This window comes from Salmo salar, chromosome 22 (genome assembly GCF_965601325.2).
Source record: "Salmo salar chromosome 22, fSalSal1, whole genome shotgun sequence".
Taxonomy (NCBI): Eukaryota; Metazoa; Chordata; class Actinopteri; order Salmoniformes; family Salmonidae; genus Salmo; species Salmo salar.
The window spans coordinates 38996176-39023521 of NC_138312.1; the positions used below are offsets into that span (position 1 = coordinate 38996176).

At 43.7% G+C, this 27346-nt stretch overlaps 1 protein-coding gene across 9 annotated transcripts in view; it reads left to right on the plus strand.

The window, feature by feature from the left end:
• LOC106583566 (CUGBP Elav-like family member 4) overlaps positions 1-27346 on the plus strand; it is a 129223-nt gene that overhangs the window by 75256 nt on the left and 26621 nt on the right. For all 9 annotated transcript variants that reach the window (XM_045705391.2, XM_014167906.3, XM_014167901.3 and 6 more), the window contains exon 3: positions 24409-24457. In XM_045705391.2, coding sequence (XP_045561347.1) covers positions 24409-24457 — 49 coding nt within the window. The remainder of the gene's footprint in view (positions 1-24408; positions 24458-27346) is intronic.

The following is a 27346-nucleotide window of genomic DNA, read 5'->3' on the forward strand; positions in this document are numbered from 1 at the left end:
AAATCAGTGTTAGGATAGAGTCAAACATCAGTTATGTGCGGGCGTGTGCGCATGGATGTGTGTGTCCGTGTGCACGTGTGTTTGTTTACAGATTGAGTGCTGAGCCCACAGTAAAGACACATTTTGGTCAGAGCATTTTCATCACCCTCGCTCTCTCTCAATTCAATTCAAGGGGCTTTACTAGCATGGGAAACATATGTTTACATTGCCAAAGCAAATGAAATGGATAAACAAAATTTAAATAAACAATAAAAAGTGAACAGTAAATATTACACTAACACAAGTTCCAAAAGAATGAAGACATTTCAACTCTCTCTCTCTCTCTCTCTTACTCTCTATCTGTCTCCTTCTCTTACTCTCTACAGCTCTCTCTCTCTTTCTATCAATCTCTCTCAGGGAGTTCTCTATTTTAGTTTTCTTTCTCTTGATCTTGGTACATCATGACTTTCCATTAAAGTTTGTGATGAATTTTCATGACTTTACATTAAAGTTTGTGATTAATTTAACAAGCACCACCATTCTCTGCTATCCTGCATCCTGCACCCTCCCTCTCTTTCTCTCTTACTCCCCCTCTCTTTCTCTCTTACTTCTCCCTCTCTTTCTCTTATCCTCCCTCTCTTTCTCTCTCTCCCCATCTCTCTCTTACCCTCTCTCTCCCCCTTTCTCCCTTTTACTCTCAGTTTCTCACTCTTCATCTCTCTGTCTTCCTATCTGTTTCTCGCTCTTCATCTCTCTGTCTTCCTATCTGTTTCTCGCTCTCTCTATTTCCCTTTCTCTCTCCCTTTTCTCTCTGTTTCACGCTGAGGTCCTGGAACTATGCTTTTCATTCATTTGTTCTGCCTGTCTCACTCAAATGGGGCGGACCATTGAGACTATCTGGCAGCTCTCTGAACAGCAGGCAAGCTGTCGGGGGTTTCAAAGGAGCCCAGATGTTGAGAATCGCAGTTGACTTCTATGAAGATGTTCACATTCCTTAATTAAACCTATGATTTTTTTTGGTTAATCTTTAACTAGATTGATTGATGTTTTAACAGTTTTTATGGGTCAATGTATTCAGTTTGGCTGTTTTTTCCCCTTTTTCCTTCTTTTTAGTGTAATAACTCAATTTTATCCAACAGTCATATTTTTGTCCTCAACTGGCTAAAGATGTCTCGTCAACTCAAATAGCCTTTGGTCGTTAGAGTTGCATACTGTAACATTGCCCTTGGATTGAGTCGCTGGCTATGTTCTGTATACGTCTACCAAGGATGAAATGGGTGTGCCACTTTAATGCTTCTCTCTGGACCCTTTCTCTGAATGTACCAACAGAATGCCTTTTACATTTAGGAATCTTTTACAATACATTTCATTACCATTTTGGTTATGACATGAATGTTCCCGAAACGTTGTGTGAACATTTTTCTGGAAGGCAAAACTGCAATCATACCAATACAAAACAACAGCATTTAGTCCATCTCATGGCTCATGGTCTGTTCTGGAAATGAAAGCAGCACTAACAGCATTTTGGAGACAAGAACCAATTCATTTCCGAGAATATGCGGCTTGAATTTTAACATTTGTTCTTGGAACATTCTTAGCCCCCCAAATAATATATTGAGTTATATATTTGCTGGGCAGCCCAATTATATGGCATCAGCCATCACCATTTGGGCGCCGGACAGAGCCAGCCATCTCCATCTCTTTTTCATGGCTGGATGTCATCCTCACTCAGCAACTGGGCTGAGATGTGGCCATGTTGAATTATTGATGCTATGATCCTGGTGATAACTATTGTGCTCTAATTGCATGTCATTACCACAGTGACACTGTGTCTTCATGTCCCTATAATGATATTAAAGATTCATAATTGTGTAGTTATTAGCTTAGCTTTATTATGCACAACACTAAATCCTTCTAATTAGCCGTACATGGCTAGCGCTGTACTCGGCTAGCGCTGTCCTCCGTTGGGCTGCTGTTGATTCATTATTTTTCTACATTGAATAGAGAGACAGGAAAGTTGGAAGAGGGTTTGTGTTAGAAGGGTGTGGGCCAGATTTGAACCCATGCCGACGCGGTTTATGTGCTCTGAAGGCAGTGACCATAACCGATAGACCACCCCAGACCAACGTTATGAGATTGCTGTTCTTTTTATCCAACTCAGCTCTTTATTTACATGTTGGGGAGAAGCCCTCGGACGACGAAGGTTTTCATTCTGAAAATCGGACTATTTCTGGTAATAAGGAAGCACCTTTTATTTAGCTTTTTTGTCTGGATGTTTCATGCACTTATATTTTAGCATCTGTTGTAATCGGTATTGTCAATTTATGACAACAGTAACATAGGTAAGGGAAGACGAGTGGGTTTTAGACTCAGGTACTAAGGTAGTAAGGATAGACATTGAGTCATGAGTCACAGTTACCAGAGTGTGTTCTTAAGAGTGGCCAGTTGCTAAGTCTGTAAATAGTTATTGTACAGCCATAGACATTTTGATCACAGTGTGATGAAGTGAGGGAGTAGATCTTACTGATCACATCCTGCCGTCCAGTCGGGCGCCTTTGCTATTTTCTTGGTTTCTCAGTGTGAAGACTGCAGTCTGGGGGCACTGGTCTGCTGTTATTTTTACATGTGGTACTATAGTAACCCTATGCCACCCCCTCCCCTTCTCTTACTCTAGAAATGTCTTTTGTCTCTCGCTATTTCCGACTTCCTGTTTTTGTCTCTCTCTCAATATCTCCCTCATGTCCTCCCATCCCCTCTCTCTAGCTCCTCATTTACTCCTCGCTCTGTCTCATTCCCTTTCTCCTCCTTCCCCTCTTTCTACTTCTACTCTTTACCTCTCTCCCCTTTCTCCATCTACCTCTCAATATCTATCTTCTTTTATCTCCTCCCCTTCCCCCACTCTCTCCCTCTATCTCTCACTGTACCTCTCTCTCCCTCCCCCTCTCCATTATCTCCCCTCCCTCTCTCCTTCACTCCCCCCTCCTCTTCTGTTCCCTCAGTGTGTGGTTCTTCCTCCCATCCCTCAGCGACATGTGTCTCTGTTGAAAGAGGAATGAGAGAGAGAGAGAGAGAGAGAGAGAGAGAGAGAGGTAAGGAGAGAGAGGCCCAGGCTATCAGCCCTCCTCCCCCGGCCAGAACCAGAGAGCCAGGGCCGAGTCCAAGGCCAGCCATTAATTACCCCTACTTATTAGCGGGAGGGGAAAACTAGCCTTTACAGGAGAGAGAGAGAGAGAGAGAGAGATGGAGAGAGAGAGAGAGAGACAGAGACAGAGACAGAGACAGACAGACAGACAGACAGACAGACAGACAGACAGACAGACAGACAGACAGACAGACAGACAGACAGACAGACAGACAGACAGACAGACAGACAGACAGACAGACAGACAGACAGACAGACAGGATCAGGGCAAGCATCCTAAAATGACCCTTTAGAATGGGGCGGGGCAGGTCAAAAAATCCTTGAATGGCCCCCAGAGAGTGAAGCAGGGCCAGGGAGGAGCCTTTCTTAAGAAGGGGAAATAGGGTGGAAAGGGTAGAGGGCACAGGCAAGTCCTTCTCTAGCTGCCTTGAATAGTGAAGTGGGATAGATAATCTTTCGACCAGCTAGTGAGAAAAGGGATGTAGGGTAGCAGAGGGTCATGTGCTCTCATACCTATCATAGCTTCCTGCCTGTAGTCCTGTATACATTGTGGTCATCATCAAGGACAGTTCAGTCTCTCTGCTCTCATATTTGTTGGCACATAGACCTCACATGCTTACACTATCTGTCCAGGCAGGTTTCCAAGAGAACCCGTTGAACTCATCTGGATGAAATTTTACGAGAACTGTTAGTCAGCTTAGTCTCCATTGTAGCCATTGGATGCATCCCAAATGGCACCATATTCCCTATAATGGCACCCTATTGTAACGGCCGTCAAAAGGAGTAGACCAAGGCGCAGCGTGTTGAGTGCTTTTGACCAGTCTGGTCATAGGGTGCCATTTGGGAAGCAGGCACTAGCTTTACCCCTCAGGTCCAAGAAAATATAGCCAAGGCTGTTGGAATATAAGGATCTCATTCCATATGACACACTTATCTAGGCCTCTTTTAATTTTGAAGCTCATAGGACTGTAAAATAAAACATTTGATTCATAAAACAAGCACCATTGTGTATTGTTTGGCTCCAGGTAGCTATAAATGAACTATTAAAGTATTAAAGTATTAAAGTAAATAAATATATAGGATAAAGTAATCCTTCTAACCCCCCCCCCCCCCCCCCTTAAAAGATTTAGATGCACTATTGTAAAGTGGTTGTTCCACTGGATATCATAAGGTGAATGCACCAATTTGTAAGTCGCTCTGGATAAGAGCGTCTGCTAAATGACTTAAATGTAAATGTAAATGTAAATGTAAAGTAAGTGCCAGGAAGTACCTTTTTCCCTATCTGTTACCTGGGCAACAGGGACTTAAAATCAAACATAAGCATTCTATCATATGGCTGCTTATTAAGCCATATGAAAGAGTATTCAGGTCAGTGCATTGTTACCAAGTTTTAGAGCTTGTCACAGTGTTTCTCTTTTATCTCAGAAAATGAAAACCATTCCAAAAAAAAAGTGCTCTCTTCATTTCCCTCTCTTTCTCCATTATTAAGATGCATATCATCTGGTGTCAATCTGTTCTCTCTGTGAACTGCGCTCTCTGTTCTCTTTTCTATTTGATATCTCTCCTCTGAGTTCCTCCTATGGGCCCTGGTCAAAAGTAGTGCAATATAAAGGGAATATCGTGCCATTTGGAATGCAAATATTCCACCAGAATCTTAATTACAATTCCTCCATTAAGTTTACTTCAGAATGCCAGTTAAAATAATATAATTCAACACCTGTCCTTCCTCATATCAGGAAACTCTGTAAAAAGGCAACAGAGTTCAGTTCACTATGTTCTTCCATTATCCAGCTAAAGGTTTCATTCTCTCACAAGCTAACAAAACAAACGTGTGCTGTGTGGTAGCTAGCTGATTTTTTTTCTCTCTCATAAGCTTTAGTTCACTTGAACCCTTTGTCATAAAACTGTTTGAAGTTGACACAACCTAGCTGCAGTTGTCATAAGCAGACATTTTAAAGGATGTCTGTCTATGTCAACGTATCAGACACAATCATGACAGATGCAGCACTACAGCTGGCTAACAAGCTAGGCAGAGCTAGCCTGCATTCCACTTGCATGCAACATAATAGGGTTAGGCTATATCGTTTGACATACACTTCATGGCCAAAGGTATGTGGACACCCCTTAAAATTAGTGGATTTGGCTATTTCAGCCAAACCCGTTGTTAACAGGTGTATAAAATTGAGCACACAGCCAAGCAATCTCCATTGACAAACAATGGCAGTAGAATGGCCTTACAGTTACTTTCAATGTGTCACAGTCATAGGACGCCACCTTTCCAAGTCAGTTCGTCAAATTTCTGCCCTGCAAGAGCTGCTCCGGTCAACTGTAACTGCTGTTATTGTGAAGTGGAAATGTCAAGAAGCAACAATGACTCAGCTGTGAAGTGGTAGGCCACACAAGCTCACAGAACAGAACCGCCAAGTGCTGAAGCGCGTAGCAGGTAAAAATCGTCTGTCCTCGGTTGCAACACTCACTACCGAGTTCCAAACTGTCTCTGGAAGCAACTTCAGCACAAGAACTGTGGAAACGCATTCTCTGGAGTGTTGCATCACACTTCACCATCTGGCAGTCCGACGGACAAATTCGGGTTTGGCGGATGCCAGGAGAACGCTACATGCCCCAATGCATAGTGCCAACTTTAAAGTTTGGTGGAGGAGGAATAATGGTCTGGGGCTGTTTTTCATGTTTCGGGCTAGGCCCCTTAGTTCCAGTGAAGGGAAATCTTAACACTACAGCATACAATGACATTCTAGAAGATTCTGTGCTTCCAACTTTGTGGCAACAGTTTGGGGAAGGCCCTTTCCTGTTTCAGCATGACAATGCCCCCATGCACAAAGTGAGGTCCCTACAGAAATGGTTTGTCGAGATCAGTGTGGAAGAATGTGACTGCCTTGCAAAGAGCCCTGACCTCAACCCAAATCAAACACCTTTGGGATGAATTGGAACGCTGACTGCGAGCCAGGCCTAATCGCCCAACATTATTGCTAACTAATGCTTTTGTGGCTGAATGGAAGCAAGTCCCTGCAGCAATGTTCCAACATCTAGTGGAAAGCCTTCCCAGAAGAGTTGAGGCTGTTATAGCAGCAAAAGGTGACCAACTCCATATTGATGCCCATGATTTTGGAATGAGATGTTTGACGAGCAGGTGTCCACACTTTTGGTTATGTAGTGTACCAACGTCAGAGATTGTGACAGTCAATTACGTATCTTATGTCATGAGTGAGGGTTCAAGCAAGGTACCAGTTTTCCTAGATAATACATATATAATATAATAGTATATGCCATTTATCAGATGCTTTTATACAAAGCGACTTCATAGTCATGCATGCATACATTTTACGTAGAGCCATGACTACATGGAACTGTATTCCACATCAAGTAACTCAAGCAAGCATTCAAATCCAATTTAAAAACAGACAAACTACACCTTATGGAACAGCGCAGCCTGTAAAGAGATGCACACACAGGCACACTGTAATGTTGTAATATTGTCAGCAGCTAATGGGTATCCTCAATAAATACAAATACAAATGCCAGGATAGTGGGAATTGAACTCACTATCCTGACATTACAAGCACCATGATCTACCAACTGAGCTACAGAGAAACAGATAGGATGATTTAGTTAAGTTTTGAGTTGTATAGTTTGTATAGTTCTACCATAGTAATAATGTTGCATTAGCTACTTTTACACTCTTGTCTTTTCAGGAGATTTGAAGTGGGTGTCCTCGAGGGGACCGTGCTACTGTTGCAGCATTTTAGAGCATTGTGATTTGAATCAGTGAAATTTGGCTGGTGTTAACGTAATCAGAGGTCTTCTAATTTGTAAGAGAGTTGGCTGGTGTTAGCGTCGCACCGTGCCAAGACCCAATCAGACGGTCTCCTTAACCCCAGAGGAGATGAAGAGACTAAAGTCAGTCGCTTAGCTTAAACACCTCCACTATATTGTGACCAAACTGATCTGGAGTCAGTCATTTAGCACGCCGAACACCTCCATTACACTGGAACACCTTTACTACACTGGATTCGTTATAAATGGCACCCTATTCCCTATATAGTGCACCACATCTGACCAGAGCCCCATTGGACGCCCCTGAAGTCAATTGCTTAGACTGGCTTACCTTTTACAACTGCACTTCTTTCTGCTCATTGTTGAACTGCATTTGAATGTTAAACGCATGGCATGTCTGATGTGAAATAGACAACTATAACCTTTCTCATTACCATTGTTGGTGTTAGCATTCTCCCACCTCCCTTGACCCCCTCCCCAGGATTAGGGGTCCTTCAGTGCCCCATGAGGGGTAAATAGAGCTCAGTTCCTGGGTGTGCTGTTGCAGGTGACTGGCAGGCTTCCGACAGGCCCCCTGCTTTATTTGATTAGGCCTGGCTCACCCTGGATCTGTAATTTCATTTGCCTGTTGCTGTGTGTTTAAGAATAGCGTTCGGTCCCCACTGCCCTCCCCTCCTGATTCCGCTGCCTCGGGGAGAGCGCTCGGGATAACAAGTCGTCATGACAACCAGGGTTGCATGGAAGGCCCACTCCACCTCTCACTGACTTTGCAGTTTCTGTCCTGGTGGATTTCTCTTTTCGCTCAGTGATTATTTCTGTCTGCGATTCAATATTGTTTTGTTTCTCGTACATGTGCACCTCCCCCTCTAAAAGGGACAAAGCTGTACCAAATGTTACATGTGTTGAGTCGCCGAGGGAGGGCGAGATGAAGTGCTTTCAAATGGGACTCGTATTTCACTCCCTTTATAATTTATGGAGGCACTGGGTTGAGGATAGAGTGGTAACATGGGATATACTGGTATGAATCATAATCAACCTAGGGGACAAATCAATGACGTCAACATGTTTTGGTTGTGTCGAGAGCAGATTCTCATCGTGGGTTTGATGTTGTCACAGTATCTTAAGGATCACAGATGAACACATCTCAGGTCTTGTTGGAGGTCATTTACACTTTGTTCTAATGTTCAAGGCCTTGTCAATGCTTCCTTGTGGTGTGTTAGGTCTGCATTTCCACTTTGTCTTAGACAGTGTTGATTGCTGTGGGTTTGTTGAGCTAACATACGATCCAAAAAGGTGCTACCTCTTTGAGTTTGTTATGCACTGCAATATACTCAGTCTTATGAGACATCGATTTGTATTGTAGGATATGATGATATTGTTTTGATCTTGCAATTGGAGCTGCCTTGGAGTATATCTTAAACTACAACCTGTCTGCTAATCACAAAGTACAGCTGTCCCCACCCCTTATCTATGGTAGGACAGGAGGTTTGGCACCCTGCGCAAACTCTAAGGCACCCTACGTAACCCCATTTAAGGCACTTATAAATCTCACCTTGCAGATAGGTCAAGATTTTGGCCATGACCCAAGTTCATAAATCTAGGGGCCTTGGTTAAAAGGCTGGTGAGTCAACTGGGAGATGGACTACCGACCCCCCCCCCCTCCCTTACCTTCCCTCATCTTCCACCGCCTTCCCATCCCCCGGATTCCCTTCCCCCGACCTCCCTTCCCTTGCTTTCCCTTCCCTTCGCCTTGCCTTCCCAATCCCCACTACAGTCTCAAGTCCCATGAGCCTGTACAGCGGGCACGGATAGAGAGCAAGAGAGAAAAAGAGAGAGAGAGGCTTGTGGGTGAAACAGGCAATCGATAAATCAATATGTTTTGTGCCACTAAGCCAGGGTGAACTCACACTCTCTCCCACATACACTTAACACAGTCCCACACACCCACCACCCACACACTGTGGCCCAGGACAGTGTGGCCCCTGTCAAAATACATGTTGTTGTTTTAGGGCTTCTCTTTTCATTCTATTACCCATTTTGGATCATTAAGCCATTGATTTTTGTTTCACCGGGTAAGTGGTGTGTTGGACCCCCAGGGAGAGAGCTGGAAAAACCCATCTGAGAAGCAGCCCCAGCAGGACATTCTCTGAGTCTGACAGGCCAGTCCCATGGGCCATCAAAGGCTTCTTCTCTACCAGGATGAAGAGACTGGGAATATGTCCATAACGGCACCATATTCCCTATGTAGTGCACTACTTCTGACCAAATTTATTCATAGAGTATGAAACAGTAACAGTTGCTCAACAAAAACGTATGCTGAATACTGAGATTAAGTCTGGTTCCCAAATGGAACTTTGGTCCATATAGTGCACCTCTTTTGACAAAATTAGTGCACGGTACAGGTAAAGGTGTGTCATTTGGGATGCAGGCAATGCGTTATTACTCAAGGAGGAGTTATACTATGTCCTCCTAAAGCACCTTACGATAGAGAATCCTCACACTGGGCATTAGCTATGGTAAGTAATCCTCACATTGGGCATTAGCTATGTAAGTAATCCTCACACTGGGCATTAGCTATGTAAGTAATTCTCACACTGGGCATTAGTTATGTAAGTAATCCTCACACTGGGCATTAGCTATGTAAGTAATCCTCACACTGGGTATTAGCTATGTAAGTAATCCTCACACTGGGCATTAGCTATGTAAGTAATCCTCACACTGGGCATTAGCTATGTAAGTAATCCTCACACTGGGCATTAGCTATGTAAGTAATCCTCACACTGGGCATTAGCTATGTAAGTAATCCTCACACTGGGCATTAGCTATGTAAGTAATCCTCACACTGGGCATTAGCTATGTAAGTAATCCTCACACTGGGCATTAGCTATGTAAGTAATCCTCACACTGGGCATTAGCTATGTAAGTAATCCTCACACTGGGTATCAGCTATGTAAGTAATCCTCACACTGGGTATCAGCTATGTAAGTAATCCTCACACTGGGTATCAGCTATGTAAGTAATCCTCACACTGGGTATCAGCTATGTAAGTAATCCTCACACTGGGTATCAGCTATGTAAGTAATCCTCACACTGGGTATCAGCTATGTAAGTAATCCTCACACTGGGCACCAGCTATGTAAGTCAAATCAACTCAAATCAAATGAAATTGCATTGGTCACATACACATGGTTAGCAGATGTTTTTGCGAGTGTAGCGAAATGCTTGTGCTTCTAGTTCTGACAGTGCAGCAATATCTAACATGTAATCTAACAATTCCACAACAACTACCTAATACACACAAATCTAAGTAATCCTCACACTGGGCACCAGCTATGTACAGTTGAAGACGGAAGTTTACATACACCTTAGCCAAATACATTTAAACTCAGTTTTTCACAATTCATGACATTTAATCCTAGTACAAATTCCCTGTTTTAGGTCAGTTAGGATCACCACTTTCTTTTAAGAATGTGAAATGTCAGAATAATAGTAGAGAGAATGATTTATTTCAGCTTTTATTTCTTTCATCACATTCAAATCAAAGTTTACGTGTCACGTGCGCTGAATACAACAGGTGTAGACCTTACAGTGAAATGCTTACTTACAGGCTCTAACCAATAGTGCAAAAAAGGTATTAGGTGAGCAATAGGTAGGTAAAGAAATAAAACAACAGTAAAAAGACAGGCTATATACAGTAGCGAGGCTATAAAAGTAGCGAGGCTACATACAGACACCGGTTAGTCAGGCTGATTGAGGTAATATGTACATGTAGATATGATTAAAGTGACTATGCATATATGATGAACAGAGAGTAGCAGTAGCGTAAAAGAGGGGTTGGCGGGTGGTGGGTGGGACACAATGCAGATAGCCCGGTTAGCCAATGTGCGGGAGCACTGGTTGGTCGGCCCAATTGAGGTGGTATGTACATGAATGTATAGTTAATGTGACTATGCATATATGATAAACAGAGAGTAGCAGCAGCGTAAAAAGAGGGGTTGGGGGGACACACAATGCGGGGGGGGGGGGGCACACAATTCCAAGTGGGTCAGAAGTGTACATACACTCAATTAGTATTTGGTAGCATTGCCTTTAAATTGTTTAACTTCAAATGTTTCAGGTAGCCTTCCACAAGCTTCCCACAATAAGTTGGGTGAAATTTGGCCCATTCCTCCTGACAGAGCTCGTGTAACTCAGTCAGGTTTGTAGGCCTCCTTGCTCGCACACGCTTTTTTCAGTTCTGCCCACAAATTTTCTATAGGATTGAGGTCAGTGCTTTGTGATAGCCACTCCAAATACCTTGACTTTGTTGTCCTTAAGCCATTTTGCCACAACTTTGGAAGTATGCTTGTGGTCATTGTCCATTTGGAAGACCCATTTGCAACCAAGCTTTAACTTCCTGACTGATGTCTTGAGATGTTGCTTCAATATATCCACATAATTTTCATGCCTCATGACGCCATCTATTGTTTTAAGTGCACCAGTCCCTCCTGCAGCAAAGCACCCACACAACATGATGCTGCCACCCTCGTGCTTCACGGTTGGGATGGTGTTCTTCAGCTTACAAGCCTCCCCATTTTCCTCCAAACATAACGCTGGTCAATATGGCCAAACAGTTCTATTTCTGTTTCATCAGACCAGAGGATATTTCTCCAAAATGTACGATCTTTGTCCCCATGTGCAGTTGCAAAACGTAGTCTGGCTTTTTTATGGCGGTTTTGGAGCAGTGGCTTCTTCCTTGCTGAGCAGCCTTTCAGGTTATGTCGATATAGGACTCGTTTTACTGTGGATATAGATACTTTTGTACCTGTTTCCTCCAGCATCCTCACAAGGTCCTTTGCTGTTCTTCTGGGATTGATTTGCACTTTTCGCACCAAAGTACGTTAAACTCTAGGAGACAGAACGCGTCTCCTTCCTGAGTGGTATGACGGCTGCGTGGTCCCATGGTGTTTATACTTGCGTACTATTGTTTGTACAGATGAACGTGATACCTTCAGGCGTTTGGAAATTGCTCCCAAGGATGAACCAGAATTGTGGAGGTCTACAATTTTCTTTCTGAATTCTTTCTTCTTTCTTTTCTTTTGATTCATTCATGATGTCAAGCAAAGAGGCACTGAGTTTGAAGGTAGGCCTTCAAATACATCCCCAGGTACACCTCCAATTGACTAAAATTATATCAATTGGTGTATCAGAAGCTTCTAAAGCTGTTTAAAGGCACAGTCAACTTAGTGTATGTAAACTTCTGACCCACTGGGATTGTGATACAGTGAATTATATGTAAAATAATCTGTCTGTAAACCATTGTTGGAAAAATTACTTGTGTCATGCACAAAGTAGATGTCCTAACCGACTTGCCAAAACTATAGTTTGTTAACAAGAAATTTGTGGAGTGGTTGACAAACGAGTTTTAATGACTCCAACCTAAGTGTATGTAAACTTCCGACTTCAACTGTAAGTAATCCTCACACGGGGTACCAAACAATGTAGGAGATTGTGATTATTTTGTTAGATTTTCTCCAAAAGTCTTAAAGTATAACCACCTTTAGCAGAAAATAATGTTTATTATCTGACTTTTCTATCTATCTGTTAGCATTTACAATGGAAGTAAGTCGATAGTTCAGAGGAGGGAATGCAAGAATGTCTAACGTATTGGAATTAGTAGTATACTTCAGAGTGAGAGAAGGTTTGACCCCTGACTTTTCCCAGGGTTCATTATAAATGCACCGGACCGGACCAACCCTGGAGCTTTGCGTTCTGATAAAGTTCCCTCCCTCTGTAGACATGCTAGACATTGTAGAGATATTGACGGATGCAATTTAAGGGTCCTATGAGCCTTGGTAAAACGTAGTGCACTATATAGAGAATAGGGTGCTATTTTGGACGCACACTAAGATCATTTTCTTGCTTTCCTTTCTTTGGCTGGCCTCGCCACGTCCTCCGAATGTGTCCACAAACGAAGCCCAAGTCAATTTAGTAAATTAAGATGCAGGGAGGGAAGTGGTGGTGGGCCTGCTAACGTTACACCGGGGGGGGGACATATTTCAGCTTTGTTCAAAGGGCAAATTAGGAGCCGCCGGTTTAATTTCAGCGGTGCCAGCGTCTTCCTCTGTCTCTTTTCTTTCTCATTCTCTGTCTCAGGTATTGCATTTGGAATGATTGAAGTTTTAAAATGATTCTAATCATTCTTCTGTGGGACTGAGAAGACAGTGGTGTGCTGCTCATTAAGGAGCCCTGTTGTTAGAGGGGTGAATAGCTGAAGCGGTGGAATTGAATAAAGGCAGTAATGTGGGAAATGGAAAAAGAGCAGATGAGAGATAGAGAAATGTGATTGACAGATGCACTTGTCTGTCCTTGACACTTTCCAAGGGTGGAGGATCATCCTGTGTTTGTAGGAGTCTGTGTGTGTGTGTGTGAGTGTGTGTGAGTGTGTGTGTGTGTGTGTGTGTGTGTGTGTGTGTGTGTGTGTGTGTGTGTGTGTGTGTGTGTGTGTGTGTGTGTGTGTGTGTGTGTGTGTGTGTGTGTGTGTGTGTGTGTGTACCTTTTTCAAGGGGGAAAAAAAGTTCCACACTCTTAAAGAGAGTCTGTGAGTTGGTTTCAACACAGACTAAATTACAGTGATTCAATTGCAAAAGTATTATGGTAATGAGAGTGTTTGATGTGTGGGAGAGGGAAATTTCTCACCTATAGTTATCCTCTGAAGTTTGAGCGGATGGTGATGGCTTACTGAAAGAATCACTGTTGTTTCTTAGCCAAAGCCTTACAGGCAGATTTGTCAGTATGACACTCCCCTCCTCTCTTCCTCCATGTTCTGTATTAAATCAGCCAGGGAGAGAGAGAAGGGTGAGAGCAGTCAGGAGTCTGTGTCTGGGCTGTCCGTGTGCAGGTGTTTGCGTATGTCTCAGGATGCTTGGTTTTAGTGAGGAGTTTGAGAAGTGTATTATCATGTGTGTCTGATCTCTTTGTTTCATACTGTTGCATGTGTGCACGCACTTAATCATGACTGTGTGCATGTGTGTATCCATGCATAATTGTGTTTACTCCAGCCAGAGAGAAGGAAGTTCCCTGCTATAGAGATTACTTACAGCCGTAAATTGTCCCTACGGTCCTAGGCCTCAGATCTACCCTCCCTTTCTGAAAGTAACACTTCAGTATTCTGTCTCCAGGACTGGAGGAAGGGGGGGGGGGGGGGGGGCAGGGAGAGAGAAAGAGACGAAGAGGGAGAAAGAAAAAGAGAGAGAGCAAAGAGAAGAGAAAGAGAGGGAGAGAAAGATAAGTCAGTCTAAAGTATAGAACAATGCATCCCCCCACTCTCCCGAGGTGCCGATGGTCCAGGGGCAGGGAGTTAAGAGAGAGATGGAGGTTGAACATTACATAACTCTTGCAGGCGTTACTCTGTCATTATTGACATGGATGGCACCTTATTGGTAGATTAAGTTTATAAATTGCCTGTGGGACAGTGGATGCGCATTGATAATTGAGATGGAACTGTTAACAGGCATTACCCAGGGATTGTGGTGAATAACTCAGCATCCAGGATTACAAAAACCTGTTTAATACCTGTTTTGCTATTACATATCTTTAAATGTTGGTCATTTAGCAGACGCTCTTATCCAGAGTGACTTACAGGAACAATTAGGGTTAAGTGCCTTGCTCAAGGGCACATAAACCGATTTTTCACCTATTTGACTTTGAACCAGCGACCTTTCGGTTACTGGCCCAACGCTCTAAACAGCTAGGCTACCTGCCGCCCACACACTATTACCCCCCCACACAGTTGTCTCTCTCGCTGTCTCTGGATGTTAGAGTGAGCGAGTGGAGGGTGTGGTAATGGACTGTCAGTCACCATGCCCTTGTACTGCTCCTCACACTACCACAGAGAGGAGACAGGAGAGGATGTGTATGTGCTTGTGTGTCTGTGTGTGTGAGAGACTGAGAAGGGGGGGGGGGGGGGGGGGGGTGTGTGTGTGTGTGTGTGTGTGTGTGTGTGTGTGTGTGTGTGTGTGTGTGTGTGTGTGTGTGTGTGTGTGTGTGTGTGTGTGTGCAGGGAATACTTTGGATGACAACACAATACATAAATACCCAAATGAACTAAAGCCCACTCTCTCTACCTCAGTGACCACTAGACAGAGGAAAAAGAGAGGGAGGGAGGAAGAGAAAGATTTTGCCAAGTTCCAAATTTGACAGCTTTTGAACTTGTTTTTCATTTCTTATTCATTAGATAAGTAAAAGCAAATCCAGTGATGGCACGCTGCTGCTGCCGTAGCTTGATTTATGTCCACTTCTGGGGAAAGAAAGGAGAATTTATGGCTTTCTCGTGTCACCTAATCTACACTGCAAAGCTTATGCATTCTGTTGCAGTGGGTTTAGAAAGAGGCTCTGGAAATACTCAACACCCTCTCCCTCTCTTTCTCTCTCTCACACACACAGGCACACGTGCACATAAACACCTCTCTTTGCCCTTAACCTTTCACCCACCAATTTCCCTTCTGTCTTATTCTCTGTCTGCTCTCCTTCTCCTCCCCCCTCTCCTCCTCCCTCCTCCTCCCTCCCTCTCCTTCTCCCTCTCCCTCTTCTCCTCCCTGTCCTCCTCCCTCTCCTTCTTCTCCTCCCTCTCCTTCTCCTCCTCCCTCTCCTCCTATCCTCCTCCTCTCCCTCCTCCCTTTCTTCCTCCCTCTCCTTCTCCCTTCTTCCTCCCTCTCATTCTCCCTTCTTCCTCCCTCTCCTTCTTCTCTTCCCTCTCCTCCTCTCCTCCTCCTCTCCCGCCTCCCTTTCTTCCTCCCTCTCCTTCTCCCTTCTTCCTCCCTCTCCTTCTCCTCCTCCCTCTCCTCCTCTCCTCCTCCTCTCCCTCCTCCCTTTCTTCCTCCCTCTCCTTCTCCCTTCTTCCTTTCTCTCCTTCTTCTCTTCCCTCTCCCTCTCCTCCCTGGTCTCCTCCCTCTCCCTCTCATCCTCCCTCTCCTTCTTCTCCTCTCTCACCTCTTCCTCCCTCTCCCTCTCCTTCCTCGCCTTCTCTTCCTCCCTCTCCCTCTCCTCCCTCTGCCTCTCATCCTCTCTCTCCTTCTTCTCCTCCCTCTTCTCCTCCCTCTCCCTCTCCTCCCTCTCCTTCTCCTCCTCCCTCTCCCCCTCATCTCTCTGTCCTCCCTCTCTCTCCTACTCCCTTCATTCCCCATCTTCTCTTCCTTCCTTCTCCTCCTCCCTCTCCCCCTCTCCTCCCTCTCCTTCTTCTCCTTCTTCTCCTCCCTCTCCATCTCCTCCTCTGTCTTCCTCCTCTCCCTTTCCTCCCTCTCCCTCTCATCCTAACTCTCCTTCTCCTCCCTCTCCTCCTCTCCTTCTCCTCCCTCCTCTCCTTCTCCTTCTCCTCCCTCTCCCTCTCCTCCTCTCCTCATCCTCTCCCTCTCCTCCTCCTTTCCCTCTCCTCCTCCCATTTCTTTCATCTTCTCCCTCTTCTTCTCCCTCTCCTTCTCTTCCTCCCTCTCCTCCTCCCTCTCCTTCTCCTCCTCCCTCTCGTTCTCTCCCTCTCCACCACCTTCTGCCTTTCTTATAGAGACCCTCTCTTTTTATAGTGTCTCCTATAATTACCATGTAAACGTCAGAGGCTGTTGATTGCCTGCATACTGTATGTCTAATGATAGAGCGATCCGTGTGTGTGTGTGTGTGTGTGTTCATGTGCCTGTGTGTTTCATCAGATCATGTATTGCATACGAGATATCAACAGCTTGCATACGAGCAATCCATGCGTGTTGCAGGGTTATTCTCATCCAAACAACACATCTGTACGTTCTATTATTATCTAACTGTAATATGATATTGGTTGCATTTCAAATGTGTTTGAAGGCTAAATGAACTGCTGTTGTCACAAACTCTGATGCATTTTTTTGTCAGACAGACAAAAATAAGGCAAATGTACTGTATATTTAAATATATATATATATTTTGTATGTATATTTATTTGGATAGTCCCCTGTAAATTGTCTATAAATGCTTAAACTATCGACAAACTGTAACTTGAAAAGAAAGAGAGAAGACATAAACAGGACAAAAGCTAGAGCTAGATTGGTGTGAAACAGTTGAAGGAAAGGATGTGAGAAGAGGAGTGAAGACTAGTATGTAGCCTGCTGAACACATAGCTGATGGAGACAAAGAGGAGTGAAGACTAGTGTGTAGCCTGCTGAACACATAGCTGATGGAGACAAAGAGGAGTGAAGACTAGTATGTAGCCTGCTGAACACATAGCTGATGGAGACAAAGAGGAGTGAAGACTAGTATGTAGCCTGCTGAACACATAGCTGATGGAGACAAAGAGGAGTGAAGACTAGTATGTAGCCTGCTGAACACATGGCTGATGGAGACAAAGAGGAGTGAAGACTAGTATGTAGCCTGCTGAACACATGGCTGATGGAGACAAAGAGGAGTGAAGACTAGTATGTAGCCTGCTGAACACATAGCTGATGGAGACAAAGAGAAGTGAAGACTAGTATGTAGCCTGCTGAACACATAGCTGATGGAGACAAAGAGGAGTGAAGACTAGTATGTAGCCTGCTGAACACATAGCTGATGGAGACAAAGAGGAGTGAAGACTAGTATGTAGCCTGCTGAACACATAGCTGATGGAGACAAAGAGGAGTGAAGACTAGTATGTAGCCTGCTGAACACATAGCTGATGGAGACAAAGAGGAGTGAAGACTAGTATGTAGCCTGCTGAACACATAGCTGATGGAGACAAAGAGGAGTGAAGACTAGTATGTAGCCTGCTGAACACATAGCTGATGGAGACAAAGAGGAGTGAAGACTAGTATGTAGCCTGCTGAACACATAGCTGATGGAGACAAAGAGGAGTGAAGACTAGTATGTAGCCTGCTGAACACATAGCTGATGGAGACAAAGAGGAGTGAAGACTAGTATGTAGCCTGCTGAACACATAGCTGATGGAGACAAAGAGGAGTGAAGACTAGTATGTAGCCTGCTGAACACATAGCTGATGGAGACAAAGAGGAGTGAAGACTAGTATGTAGCCTGCTGAACACATGGCTGATGGAGACAAAGAGGAGTGAAGACTAGTATGTAGCCTGCTGAACACATAGCTGATGGAGACAAAGAGGAGTGAAGACTAGTATGTAGCCTGCTGAACACATAGCTGATGGAGACAAAGAGGAGTGAAGACTAGTATGTAGCCTGCTGAACACATGGCTGATGGAGACAAAGAGGAGTGAAGACTAGTATGTAGCCTGCTGAACACATGGCTGATGGAGACAAAGACAAATCAGCCACAGAAGACGTGATAGATTGATATTTTCCCAAAGTCTTTTTTTCTGCCTAGCATTTGAAACTGCATGTGCCCGCACACCCAGTATTATTTTGTATGAGTCCCTTTAAGATGAATGGATTCTAGAAAGAGAGAAGGACTGTCAAGGAAATTAATTGTGAAGGATTGCAGGCTGTGAACTCTAAATAATTTAAACGTACAATGCAGACGTTTTTATCTCAATATCAAATCATTTATTGATAACAATTAAGTACCTTACTGTGATTGTTTCCAATTAAAAGAGTCAAAACGAAACTAAATAGCTTCTTAGCAAAGATATTAATTTAGCTAGGACTGTCTGAGGAAAACTGTAAACTAGCTGTTATTGGCAGAGAGGTTTTGAAACTCTCTTTCTTATTGGTCTGTTAATAAATTTACCACGTGGTGATGTCAACAGGCAGGTCAAAACTCCATCCCACCAAAACAGCCTGGAATTTTAGGCGGTCTTTTCAAACAACTGAAAGGACATTATCATCATTTGCACAATATGTGTGTGAGTGTGTGTGTGAGTGTGTGTGTGTGTGTGTGTGTGTGTGTGTGTGTGTGTGTGTGTGTGTGTGTGTGTGTGTGTGTGTGTGTGTGTGTGTGTGTGTGTGTGTGTGTGTGTGTGTGTGTGTGTGTGTGTGCGTGGGAGTGTGCGTGTGCGTGTACATCTGTACCCTGAACAGCACAGCTTCTTATCAGTGATGCAGCGTCTGACCATGTCACAGTTAGAGTAGCCGACTGCCTACAGGAAACGCCAAGAGAAGCACAGAGTGTGCCAATTCATAATTCATCTTGATGTTTTTTTATTTAGCATTTGTTTTGCTTCCTCCCATGTGACTGACTTGCTACTCAATACGTGGCCAAACAACTAGGTCTTGGAGAATTGTTCTCTCCTCTCCCATATGTATGAGATGTGAAAGAAAAGGACTTGTCCTGTCTTACTATAGTGAGGAGGGGTGTGAGAGGAAGGGAGAATTGTTAACACTTTACTTTACAATCCTGGCACAGATGGTAGTTAGAAAACAACAGTAACAATTGATACTTTCTGTCTGTTTTTATTTATTTCTTAGTCAATTAAATTGGTAAATTGCCACCCCAGTGTGTGTGGTATCTGTGAGGTTTGGAATTAAACAACAGAGCAAAAATACACATTTGTTTTGACGGCCAATACAATTGTATGTTATGTTAAAGCATGAAATGGTAGTTATTAGTAATAGTAATGTCATAACAATATGCAATTTCTAAGTAAACACCAGTTAAATTGAGGACTGTAACAAAAGACTACTGCTACTATGTGAGGAAGGAATATGAAAGTAAAGTCTCATTCTCACTGTAAGAATTTCAAGCAGTGCTCTCTCATTTTGTTAAGGAAATGACCTCTCCTCCAGTGTTAGACTTTCTCCTCAATGTGATTCACTTTTATCTTATTGCTATTATGAAAACATAGTTGTCTGTGTGTCAGTGGAGGCTCCTCAGAGGAGGAAGGGGAGGACCATCCTACTCAGTGAATACATTTTTTTTTTAAGTGAAATATTTTAAAAGTTAAAATTTGTAGATAAATCTATTCTAAATGCCTGATTAAAAGACACTGTTTTGCAATGAATTCTGATCATGGATGCTGATCGTGAAACAGGAGAGGGAGCATGCCCCTATCCACATCGACGGGACCGCAGTGGAGAACATGTTCCTCGGCGTAAACATCACTGACAATCTGAAATGGTCCACCCATACAGACAGTGTGGTGAAGACGACGCAACTGCACCTCTTCAACCTCAGAAGGCTGAAGAAATTTGGCTTGGCCCCTAAGACCCTCACAAACTTTTACAGATGCACAATTGAGAGCTTCCTGTCAGACTGTATCACTGCCTGGTACGGCAACTGCACCGCCGAGCACACTGCCTGCCCTGCAGGACACCTACAGCACCCGATGTCACAGTAAGGCCAAAAAGATCAACAAGTACATCAACCACCCGAGCCACGGCCTGTTCAAAAGTCAATCTGACTGTTAAATAGCCATCACTAACAGGCTACCACCCGGTTACTCAACCCTACACCTTAGAGGCTGCTGCCCTATGTACATAGACATGGAATCACTGGCCACTTTAATAATGGAATACTATTCACTTTAATAATGTTTACATACTGCTTTACCCATCTCATATGTATTTACTGTATTCTATTCTACCTTATTGTAGTCAATGCCATTCTGACATTGCTCGTCCTAATATTTATATATTTGTTAATTCCATTCTTTTACTCTTAGATTTGTGTATTGTTGTGAATTGTTAGATACTACTGCACTGTTGGAGCTAGGAACACAAGTATTTCGTTACACCAGCAATAACATCTGCCAAACACGTGTATGTGGCCAATAACATTTTATTGTATTTTATTTTAATGTCTACTGTAGCTTCAACAGCCCCCTCTAGGCTAGCACCATTGTGTAGCCAGAGGACAGCTATTTTCCGTCCTCCTCTGGAACATTGACTTCAATACAAAACCTAGGAGGCTCATGGTTCTCACCCCCTTCCATAGACTTACAAAGTAATTATGACGACTTCCGGGGGACGTCCTCCAACCTATCAGAGCTCTTGCAGTGTGAACTAACATCTTGTCCATCCAATCAAAGTGTCAGTGAATGAATCTATTACTGAAAGCACAAGCAGCCGAGAGAGAGTTAGCTATATTTCATTAGATTTTTTTCTTAGTTTACCTTTCACTTACTTTAAGCTAATGCAGCTAATTTAGCCTACTCAACAGCCTGACTAAACCAGAAAGGAATGCTTTTTATGTTAGCTGACTAAGGCTATCCAACACTGCAACTTTTCCAAGTCAAGGTAAGCTTGCGGTTTTATTAATTTATTGCCATCGGGGCCCTCCGGTGTAACTGCTAAACTGCTTTCTGTACACTGTACTGCGTGATTGTACACATGGATTACATTATGGGTACTAACGCGTTAGTTCTTGTTTGTTGACTATAACTTTAATATGGTGACAAGGATGTAGGTTGTGTAGTGGTTTGGCTTAGAGAGATTTTTGCAACTGGTCATAGACAGCAAAAGGGAAAAGGTGAGAGGAGGAGAGCGCAAATATACGAGAAAGAATTATACAACAAGCAAAGTAATGACACAGTATGTGGCTGTGTGTGTGCGGTGATCACGGATGTATTCATTCCGCCGATTCTGTTGCAAAACATTTCTTAAACGGGAGCAAATGGAACGAATCAAGGAGGGACCACCCTGAATTTATCCAATTGAAACTTTTGTTTTGGAATAATGTTTACACCCGAGATCAGCTAGATGCAGGCAAGAGTGTGCAAGGCGGTATTGAATGTGTCACTGTCTGTCACCTTGATTACTCCTATTTGTCTTTCAACCTGTGCGCCTATGTTATAAACTTTCATTTCTTGGCTAGGTTGTAGCAACCTCATGATGGGTATTATATAGGGCAAATTTGAGTATCATGTAGTAGCCTTAACCTATCGATGTTACATTGAACTGGGTGAATGGAATATGACTGACAGTCATCCAATATGCTGTAATAGAAATAAGGCCATGCTCATGAAAAATAAATCGTCCTCCCTCATCTTGAACGGCATGAACCGTGACGTGTGTGTGTTTGTGTGAGAGGAGTGAGAGCAAGAAGGAGAGGGAGACTGGGGAGAGCTGGAATGATGTGCCACATAGGGGAAAGAGGGAGAGAAGTGTGTGTGTGCGCTCAACACCAGCAGACTGATTGTACATCATGTGTTCTGCAAGGCCAAACTAACAGAGCTGTGCTGTTGCAGGACTGGACTTTCAGCACTGGAGCAACAATGGGCTGAGCTCTGTGTGTGTAGCAGGAGGAGGAGCATGTTCCCAGGCAAGGTGCTTTTGTTGGTGAGAGAGAGAGAGAGAGAGAGAGAGAGAGAGAGAGAGACTAGGTGTGTGTGTGAGTGAAGCATAGAATTCTCAACTCACAAGAAAACAGTAAGAAGTCTGTTTCTCACTAAGACACCGTGGGTGGACGTGCAAATGTGTATGAGTGCCTGAGTGTATGTTTGTACATGCATGTGAATGTGGGTGCGTTTAATGGTGCTCCTTTGTGTGAATTTGAGGTGGAGATGGTATTTTCTCTCAGGGAAGTGTATAATGGAGAATGGGGAGGTAGAGAGTTGTAGGCTGTTGTGAGTGATGCATAATGTTGCTCAATGCTACCATCTAGCTGTGACTTCTGTTAGTCCCACTTATTTCTCTGTCACTCTTTCCAGCCCTTTTTCTCTCTCTTTGCTCTCTCTCGTTCTCGCTCTCTTTCAGTCTCTCTACCACTCTTTCCCCATAGCCCTCTCTCCACACCTCCCTCTCTCTTTCACTCCTCTCTCTCTCCCTCCCTCTCTCTCAATATCAGCAGCCAGGGTGATATAAATAATGCATCAAAACACATTAAAAACATTTACTGGTGATGAATGAAAAGGGAGGGAAGGAGGGAGAAAGGGTGACTGGGCCTTAAAAGAAGGAGTGTTATAGTGCATTGAGAGATTTAGCAGACCTGGACTTTTTACACTGAGGAAGAGATGGTAAAAAGACAGTAATATACCAAATTGTTCCCCTAATATTGTCAGCCTCTAGTAGTTTACTGGTTGTTTACTTTAGAGCAAAACATGGCTTTATTGAGCTCCATCTCATCCAGAGTGCTGCCTAGTCCACTAACCACGGATTTCATTCATTAAGGTGTAGCATTCAACAGTGTTTTTGTTTTGGTTAGTCTGTACATTGTAAATGCAACAAAGTGGGAGAATTGCAGAACCATGAAGCATACATCCTTTCATACACTACCTGATAACACACACGCATGCACACACACACACACACACACACACACACACACACACACACACACACACACACACACACACACACACACACACACACACACACACACACACACACACACACACACACACACACACACACACACACACACACACACACACACACACTTCGCTCCCTCTTTCCCCTATGTGGCACATCGTTCCAGCTCTCCCCAGTCTCCCTCTCCTTCTTACTCTCACTCCCCCCTTCTCTGCTTCCCTCTCCCTCCCTCACCCCCCCTCTCCCCAGTCTCCCTCTCCCTCCCCTCTCCCTCCCTCCCTCACTCCCCTCTCTCTATTACTCCCCCTTCCCTCCCCCTCTCTCTCCCCTTCCCTCATGGCAGTGTGGCGATTGGCATTATTAAAAATTGATTGGCAGCGAGCATTTTGTGGCTTTCATGTATTACTGAGCCGGAGAGCAGTGGGAAAGCAGCCAGAATTGACAGACAGGCAGTGGAGGAATGGAAGGAGGACTGTAAAGGAGAAAGGAAATGAGGGGTGAAAAGTAAGAGTGTAAAGGAGGAATGAAATTAGAAGTGCAAATGAGGAGTGTAAAGGAGGAATAAAATAATGTGTGTAAAGGAGGAATGAAATGAGGAGTGTAAAGGAGGAATGAAATGAGGAGTGTAAAGGAGTATAAAGGAGGATTGAAATTAGAAGTGCAAAGGAGGAGTGTAAAGGAGGAATAAAATCATGTGTGTAAAGGAGGAGTGTAAAGGAGGAATGAAATGAGGAGTGTAAAGTAGGAATGAAATGAGGAGTGTAAAGGAGGAGTTTAAAGGAGGAATGAAATGAGGAGTGTAAAGGAGGAATGAAATGAGGAGTGTAAAGGAGGAGTGTAGGGGGAATGGAAAGAGGAATGGAAAAGGGTGACAAGGCCTTATATGAGAGCTGGGTGTCTAGATTAGTTAAACAGATAGCTGGACGGACAGACAGAGAGAAAGAGAGACAAGCAAGCAGGCAGGCAGAAAGTTAGACCTAGTCAGACCAATTCAAATGTATATATCTGTAATGAGGCCCGGGTGAACTGCAATGTACTTGAACAGAGCTTGCACACAACCTCTCCCTTTCTCTTTCCATCCTTCTTCATCCCTCTCTCTAAATTCCTGAACCTGTACTATCAAATCTCAAAGGTTGTCCTTCTCTCCCAACCTACACAATTACATCTCAAAACATATTTACAAGTATTGTTACTTATTTGCCAACGCTGTCAATGACATTTAGGAAATGGTGTGCAGCTATATCTTGATGTTAGGTAAGCAATCCTAACATCTCTCTCTCTCTCTTCTCTGTCTTCTCTTCCTTACTTTCTTTCTTTCTCTTTCCCTCCTACCCTCTCTATTCTCAATTTCTCTCCCTCTCCAGATGAACAGGCCTATCCAGGTGAAGCCTGCGGACAGCGAGAGTCGAGGAGGTAGTGCTCCACTTCTTTAAACATAGCTGCCGACCGTCCCACATCAGTGGCACCATTACCCCTCTCTGGCCCAGACAAGCACACACTCACACAAATCAGAGGAGGCTGGTGGGAGGAGCTACAGGGGGATGGACTCATTGTAATGGCTGGAATGGAATAAAAGGAACAGTATCAAACACATTAAACATATGTAAACCACATGCTTGACTCTATTCCGTTTCAGACATTACAATGAGCCTGTCCTCCTCCTATAGCTCCTCCCCTCTTTAGATGTTTCTCTTATTCTTTTTTTTCATGCATAACATATTTAGTTGTGAATTAAGCATACACAAGTTTGAGAGTTTTGAATAGCATCAGCTAGAGAGAGTGAAGAGGTCAGTCAACTATGGCCTTTTAAAAGTCACTCATTAAACAAATCTCAGTAACTTTCATTTTCTTCAAAGGACTCACACACAAACACATACAGTACACACACACATGGGCCACTGATTAACCAGTTCAAGATAGCATTCTTCCAGTGCAGTGAGAATTTTTGATTTTCTTTTTGTTTCACACTAACATATTTCTGCCTGCAACATAACATGAATAAACATTGTTGTATGAGAGAGAGAAAAGTAGAGAATGGCGGAGGAGAGGAGAGTGGGAGAAGAGAGAGAAAAATAGAGAGTGTGAGGGAACCATTTTTAGAAAGAGAGATAAAGAGGTAGAGCAAATGAGGAGAGCGAGAGAGAGAGAGAGTGAGAGTTACTGAGGGATTGCATGACTTCCTCCCTGTTTATTCTGATCCTCTAACTGTGATTGATGGAGCTGGGGAGACAAGAGAGAAACAATCAGTGGATGAGCTGGAGAAGGATTCTTACTTCTCTCCCTCTCTCTTCCTTTACCTCTCTCCATCCCTCCTGTTTCCCACCTCTCTCCCTCGCTCTTCCTCTACATCTCCACCTCCCTTTCCTCTACCTCTACCCATCCCCGTTTCTCTTAGTGCCTCATTCTCAAATCCAGGCCTTGCTCCACTGCTAGTTTTCATTCTTCCCCTCTAACCAGGAACTGATTCCTTCTTCCCCACTAACCAGGAACTGACCCCCCCCTGTTTCTCTTAGTGCCTCATTCTCAAATCCAGGCCTTGCGCCACTGCTGGTTTTCATTCTTCCCCACTAACCAGGAACTGATTCAGACCTGGGAACACAGGCCTCTCAGTTTAGGCCAATGTAGTGAATGAAGCCCTTATTTAAAATGGTGTTGTTACATTAGTGACCGGTTTCCTGAGCACAGATTAAGTCTAGTCCTGGACAAATACATTCTTTAAATGGAGATTCCCCATTGAGAGTGGTTTTTAATCCAGGAGTAGGGTTCATCTGTGTCAGGAAAACTGGCCCTAAGTGAAACTCTCATCATAAATTTGGTTTGATGGACATACTCTGGTCGACAACCTGTTTATGGTCCTATATACTTGGTCTGTCCATGGTGCATCACTTCAAACATTCACACCCCAGGGAGTGAAACATTTATTGGTTCCTATTGATTTAATCTCCAGCTGAATATTTTTGTTTGTTGTGTTACAAGTTGTTTCTCGAAGAAAGATGTGAGACTTAATGGTGCCATCCCATGAGAACTGTGAAGGCTTCGGCCTTCAATTAGTTTGTGTGTGTGTGTGTGTGTGTGCAACTTTTACGCCACTACATTCCTAAAGAAAATATGTACTTTTTACTCCCATTAATTTTCCCTGAACCAAAACTACTTCTTACATTTCGAAGGATCAGACAGGACAGCAATATGGTCAAATTCACTACCTACGTGTGTGAATTTGCCAACCGATAGTACCAGTCAAAAGTTTGGACACACCTACTCATTCATGGGTTTTTCTTTATTTTTACAATTTTCTACATTGTAGAATAATAGTTAAGACATTACATAATGAAATAACACATATGGAATCATGTAGTTACCAAAAAAGTGTTAAACAAATCAAAATATATTTTATATTTGAGATTCATCAAAGAGCCATCCTTTGCCTTGATGACAGTTTTGCACACACTTGGCATTCTCTCAATCAGCTTCACCTGGAATGCTTTTCGAACAGTCTTGGAGTTCCCACATATGCTGAGCACTTGTTGGCTGCTTTTCCTTCCCTCTGCGGTCCAACTCATCCGAAACCATCTCAATTGGGTTAAGGTCGGGTGATTGTGGAGGCCAGGTCATCTGATGCAGCACTCCATCACTCTCCTTCTTGGTCAAATAGCCTTTACACAGCCTGGTGGTGTGTTTGGGTCACTGTCCTCTTGAAAAACAAATGATAGTCCCACTAAGCGAACACCAGATGGGATGGCATATCGCTGGAGAATGCTGTGGTAGCCATGCTGGTTAAGTGTGCCTTGAATTCTCAATAAATCACTGACAATGTCACCAGCAAAGCACCCCCACACCATCACACCTCCTCCTACATGCTTCATGGTGGGAACCACAAATGCGGAGATTATCCGTTCACCTACTCTGCGTCTGACAAAGGGACGGCGGTTGGAACCAAAAATCTCAAATTTGGATTCATCAGACCAAAGGACAGATTTCCATCAGTCTAATGTCCAAGCTTGTGTTTCTTGGCCCAAGCAAGTCTATTCTTATTGGTGTGGTTTCTTTGCAGCAATTTGACCATGAAGGCCTGATTCACGCAGTCTCCTCTGAACAGTTGATGTTGAGATGTGTCTGTTACTTGAACTCTGTGAAGCATTTATTTGGGCTGCAATTTCTGAGGCTGGTAACTCTAATGAACTTATCCTCTGCAGCAGAGGTAACTCTGGGTCTTCCTTTCTTTTGGCGGTCCTCATGAGAACCAGTTTCATCATAGTGCTTGATGGTTTTTGCGACTGCACTTGAAGAAACTTTGAAAGTTCT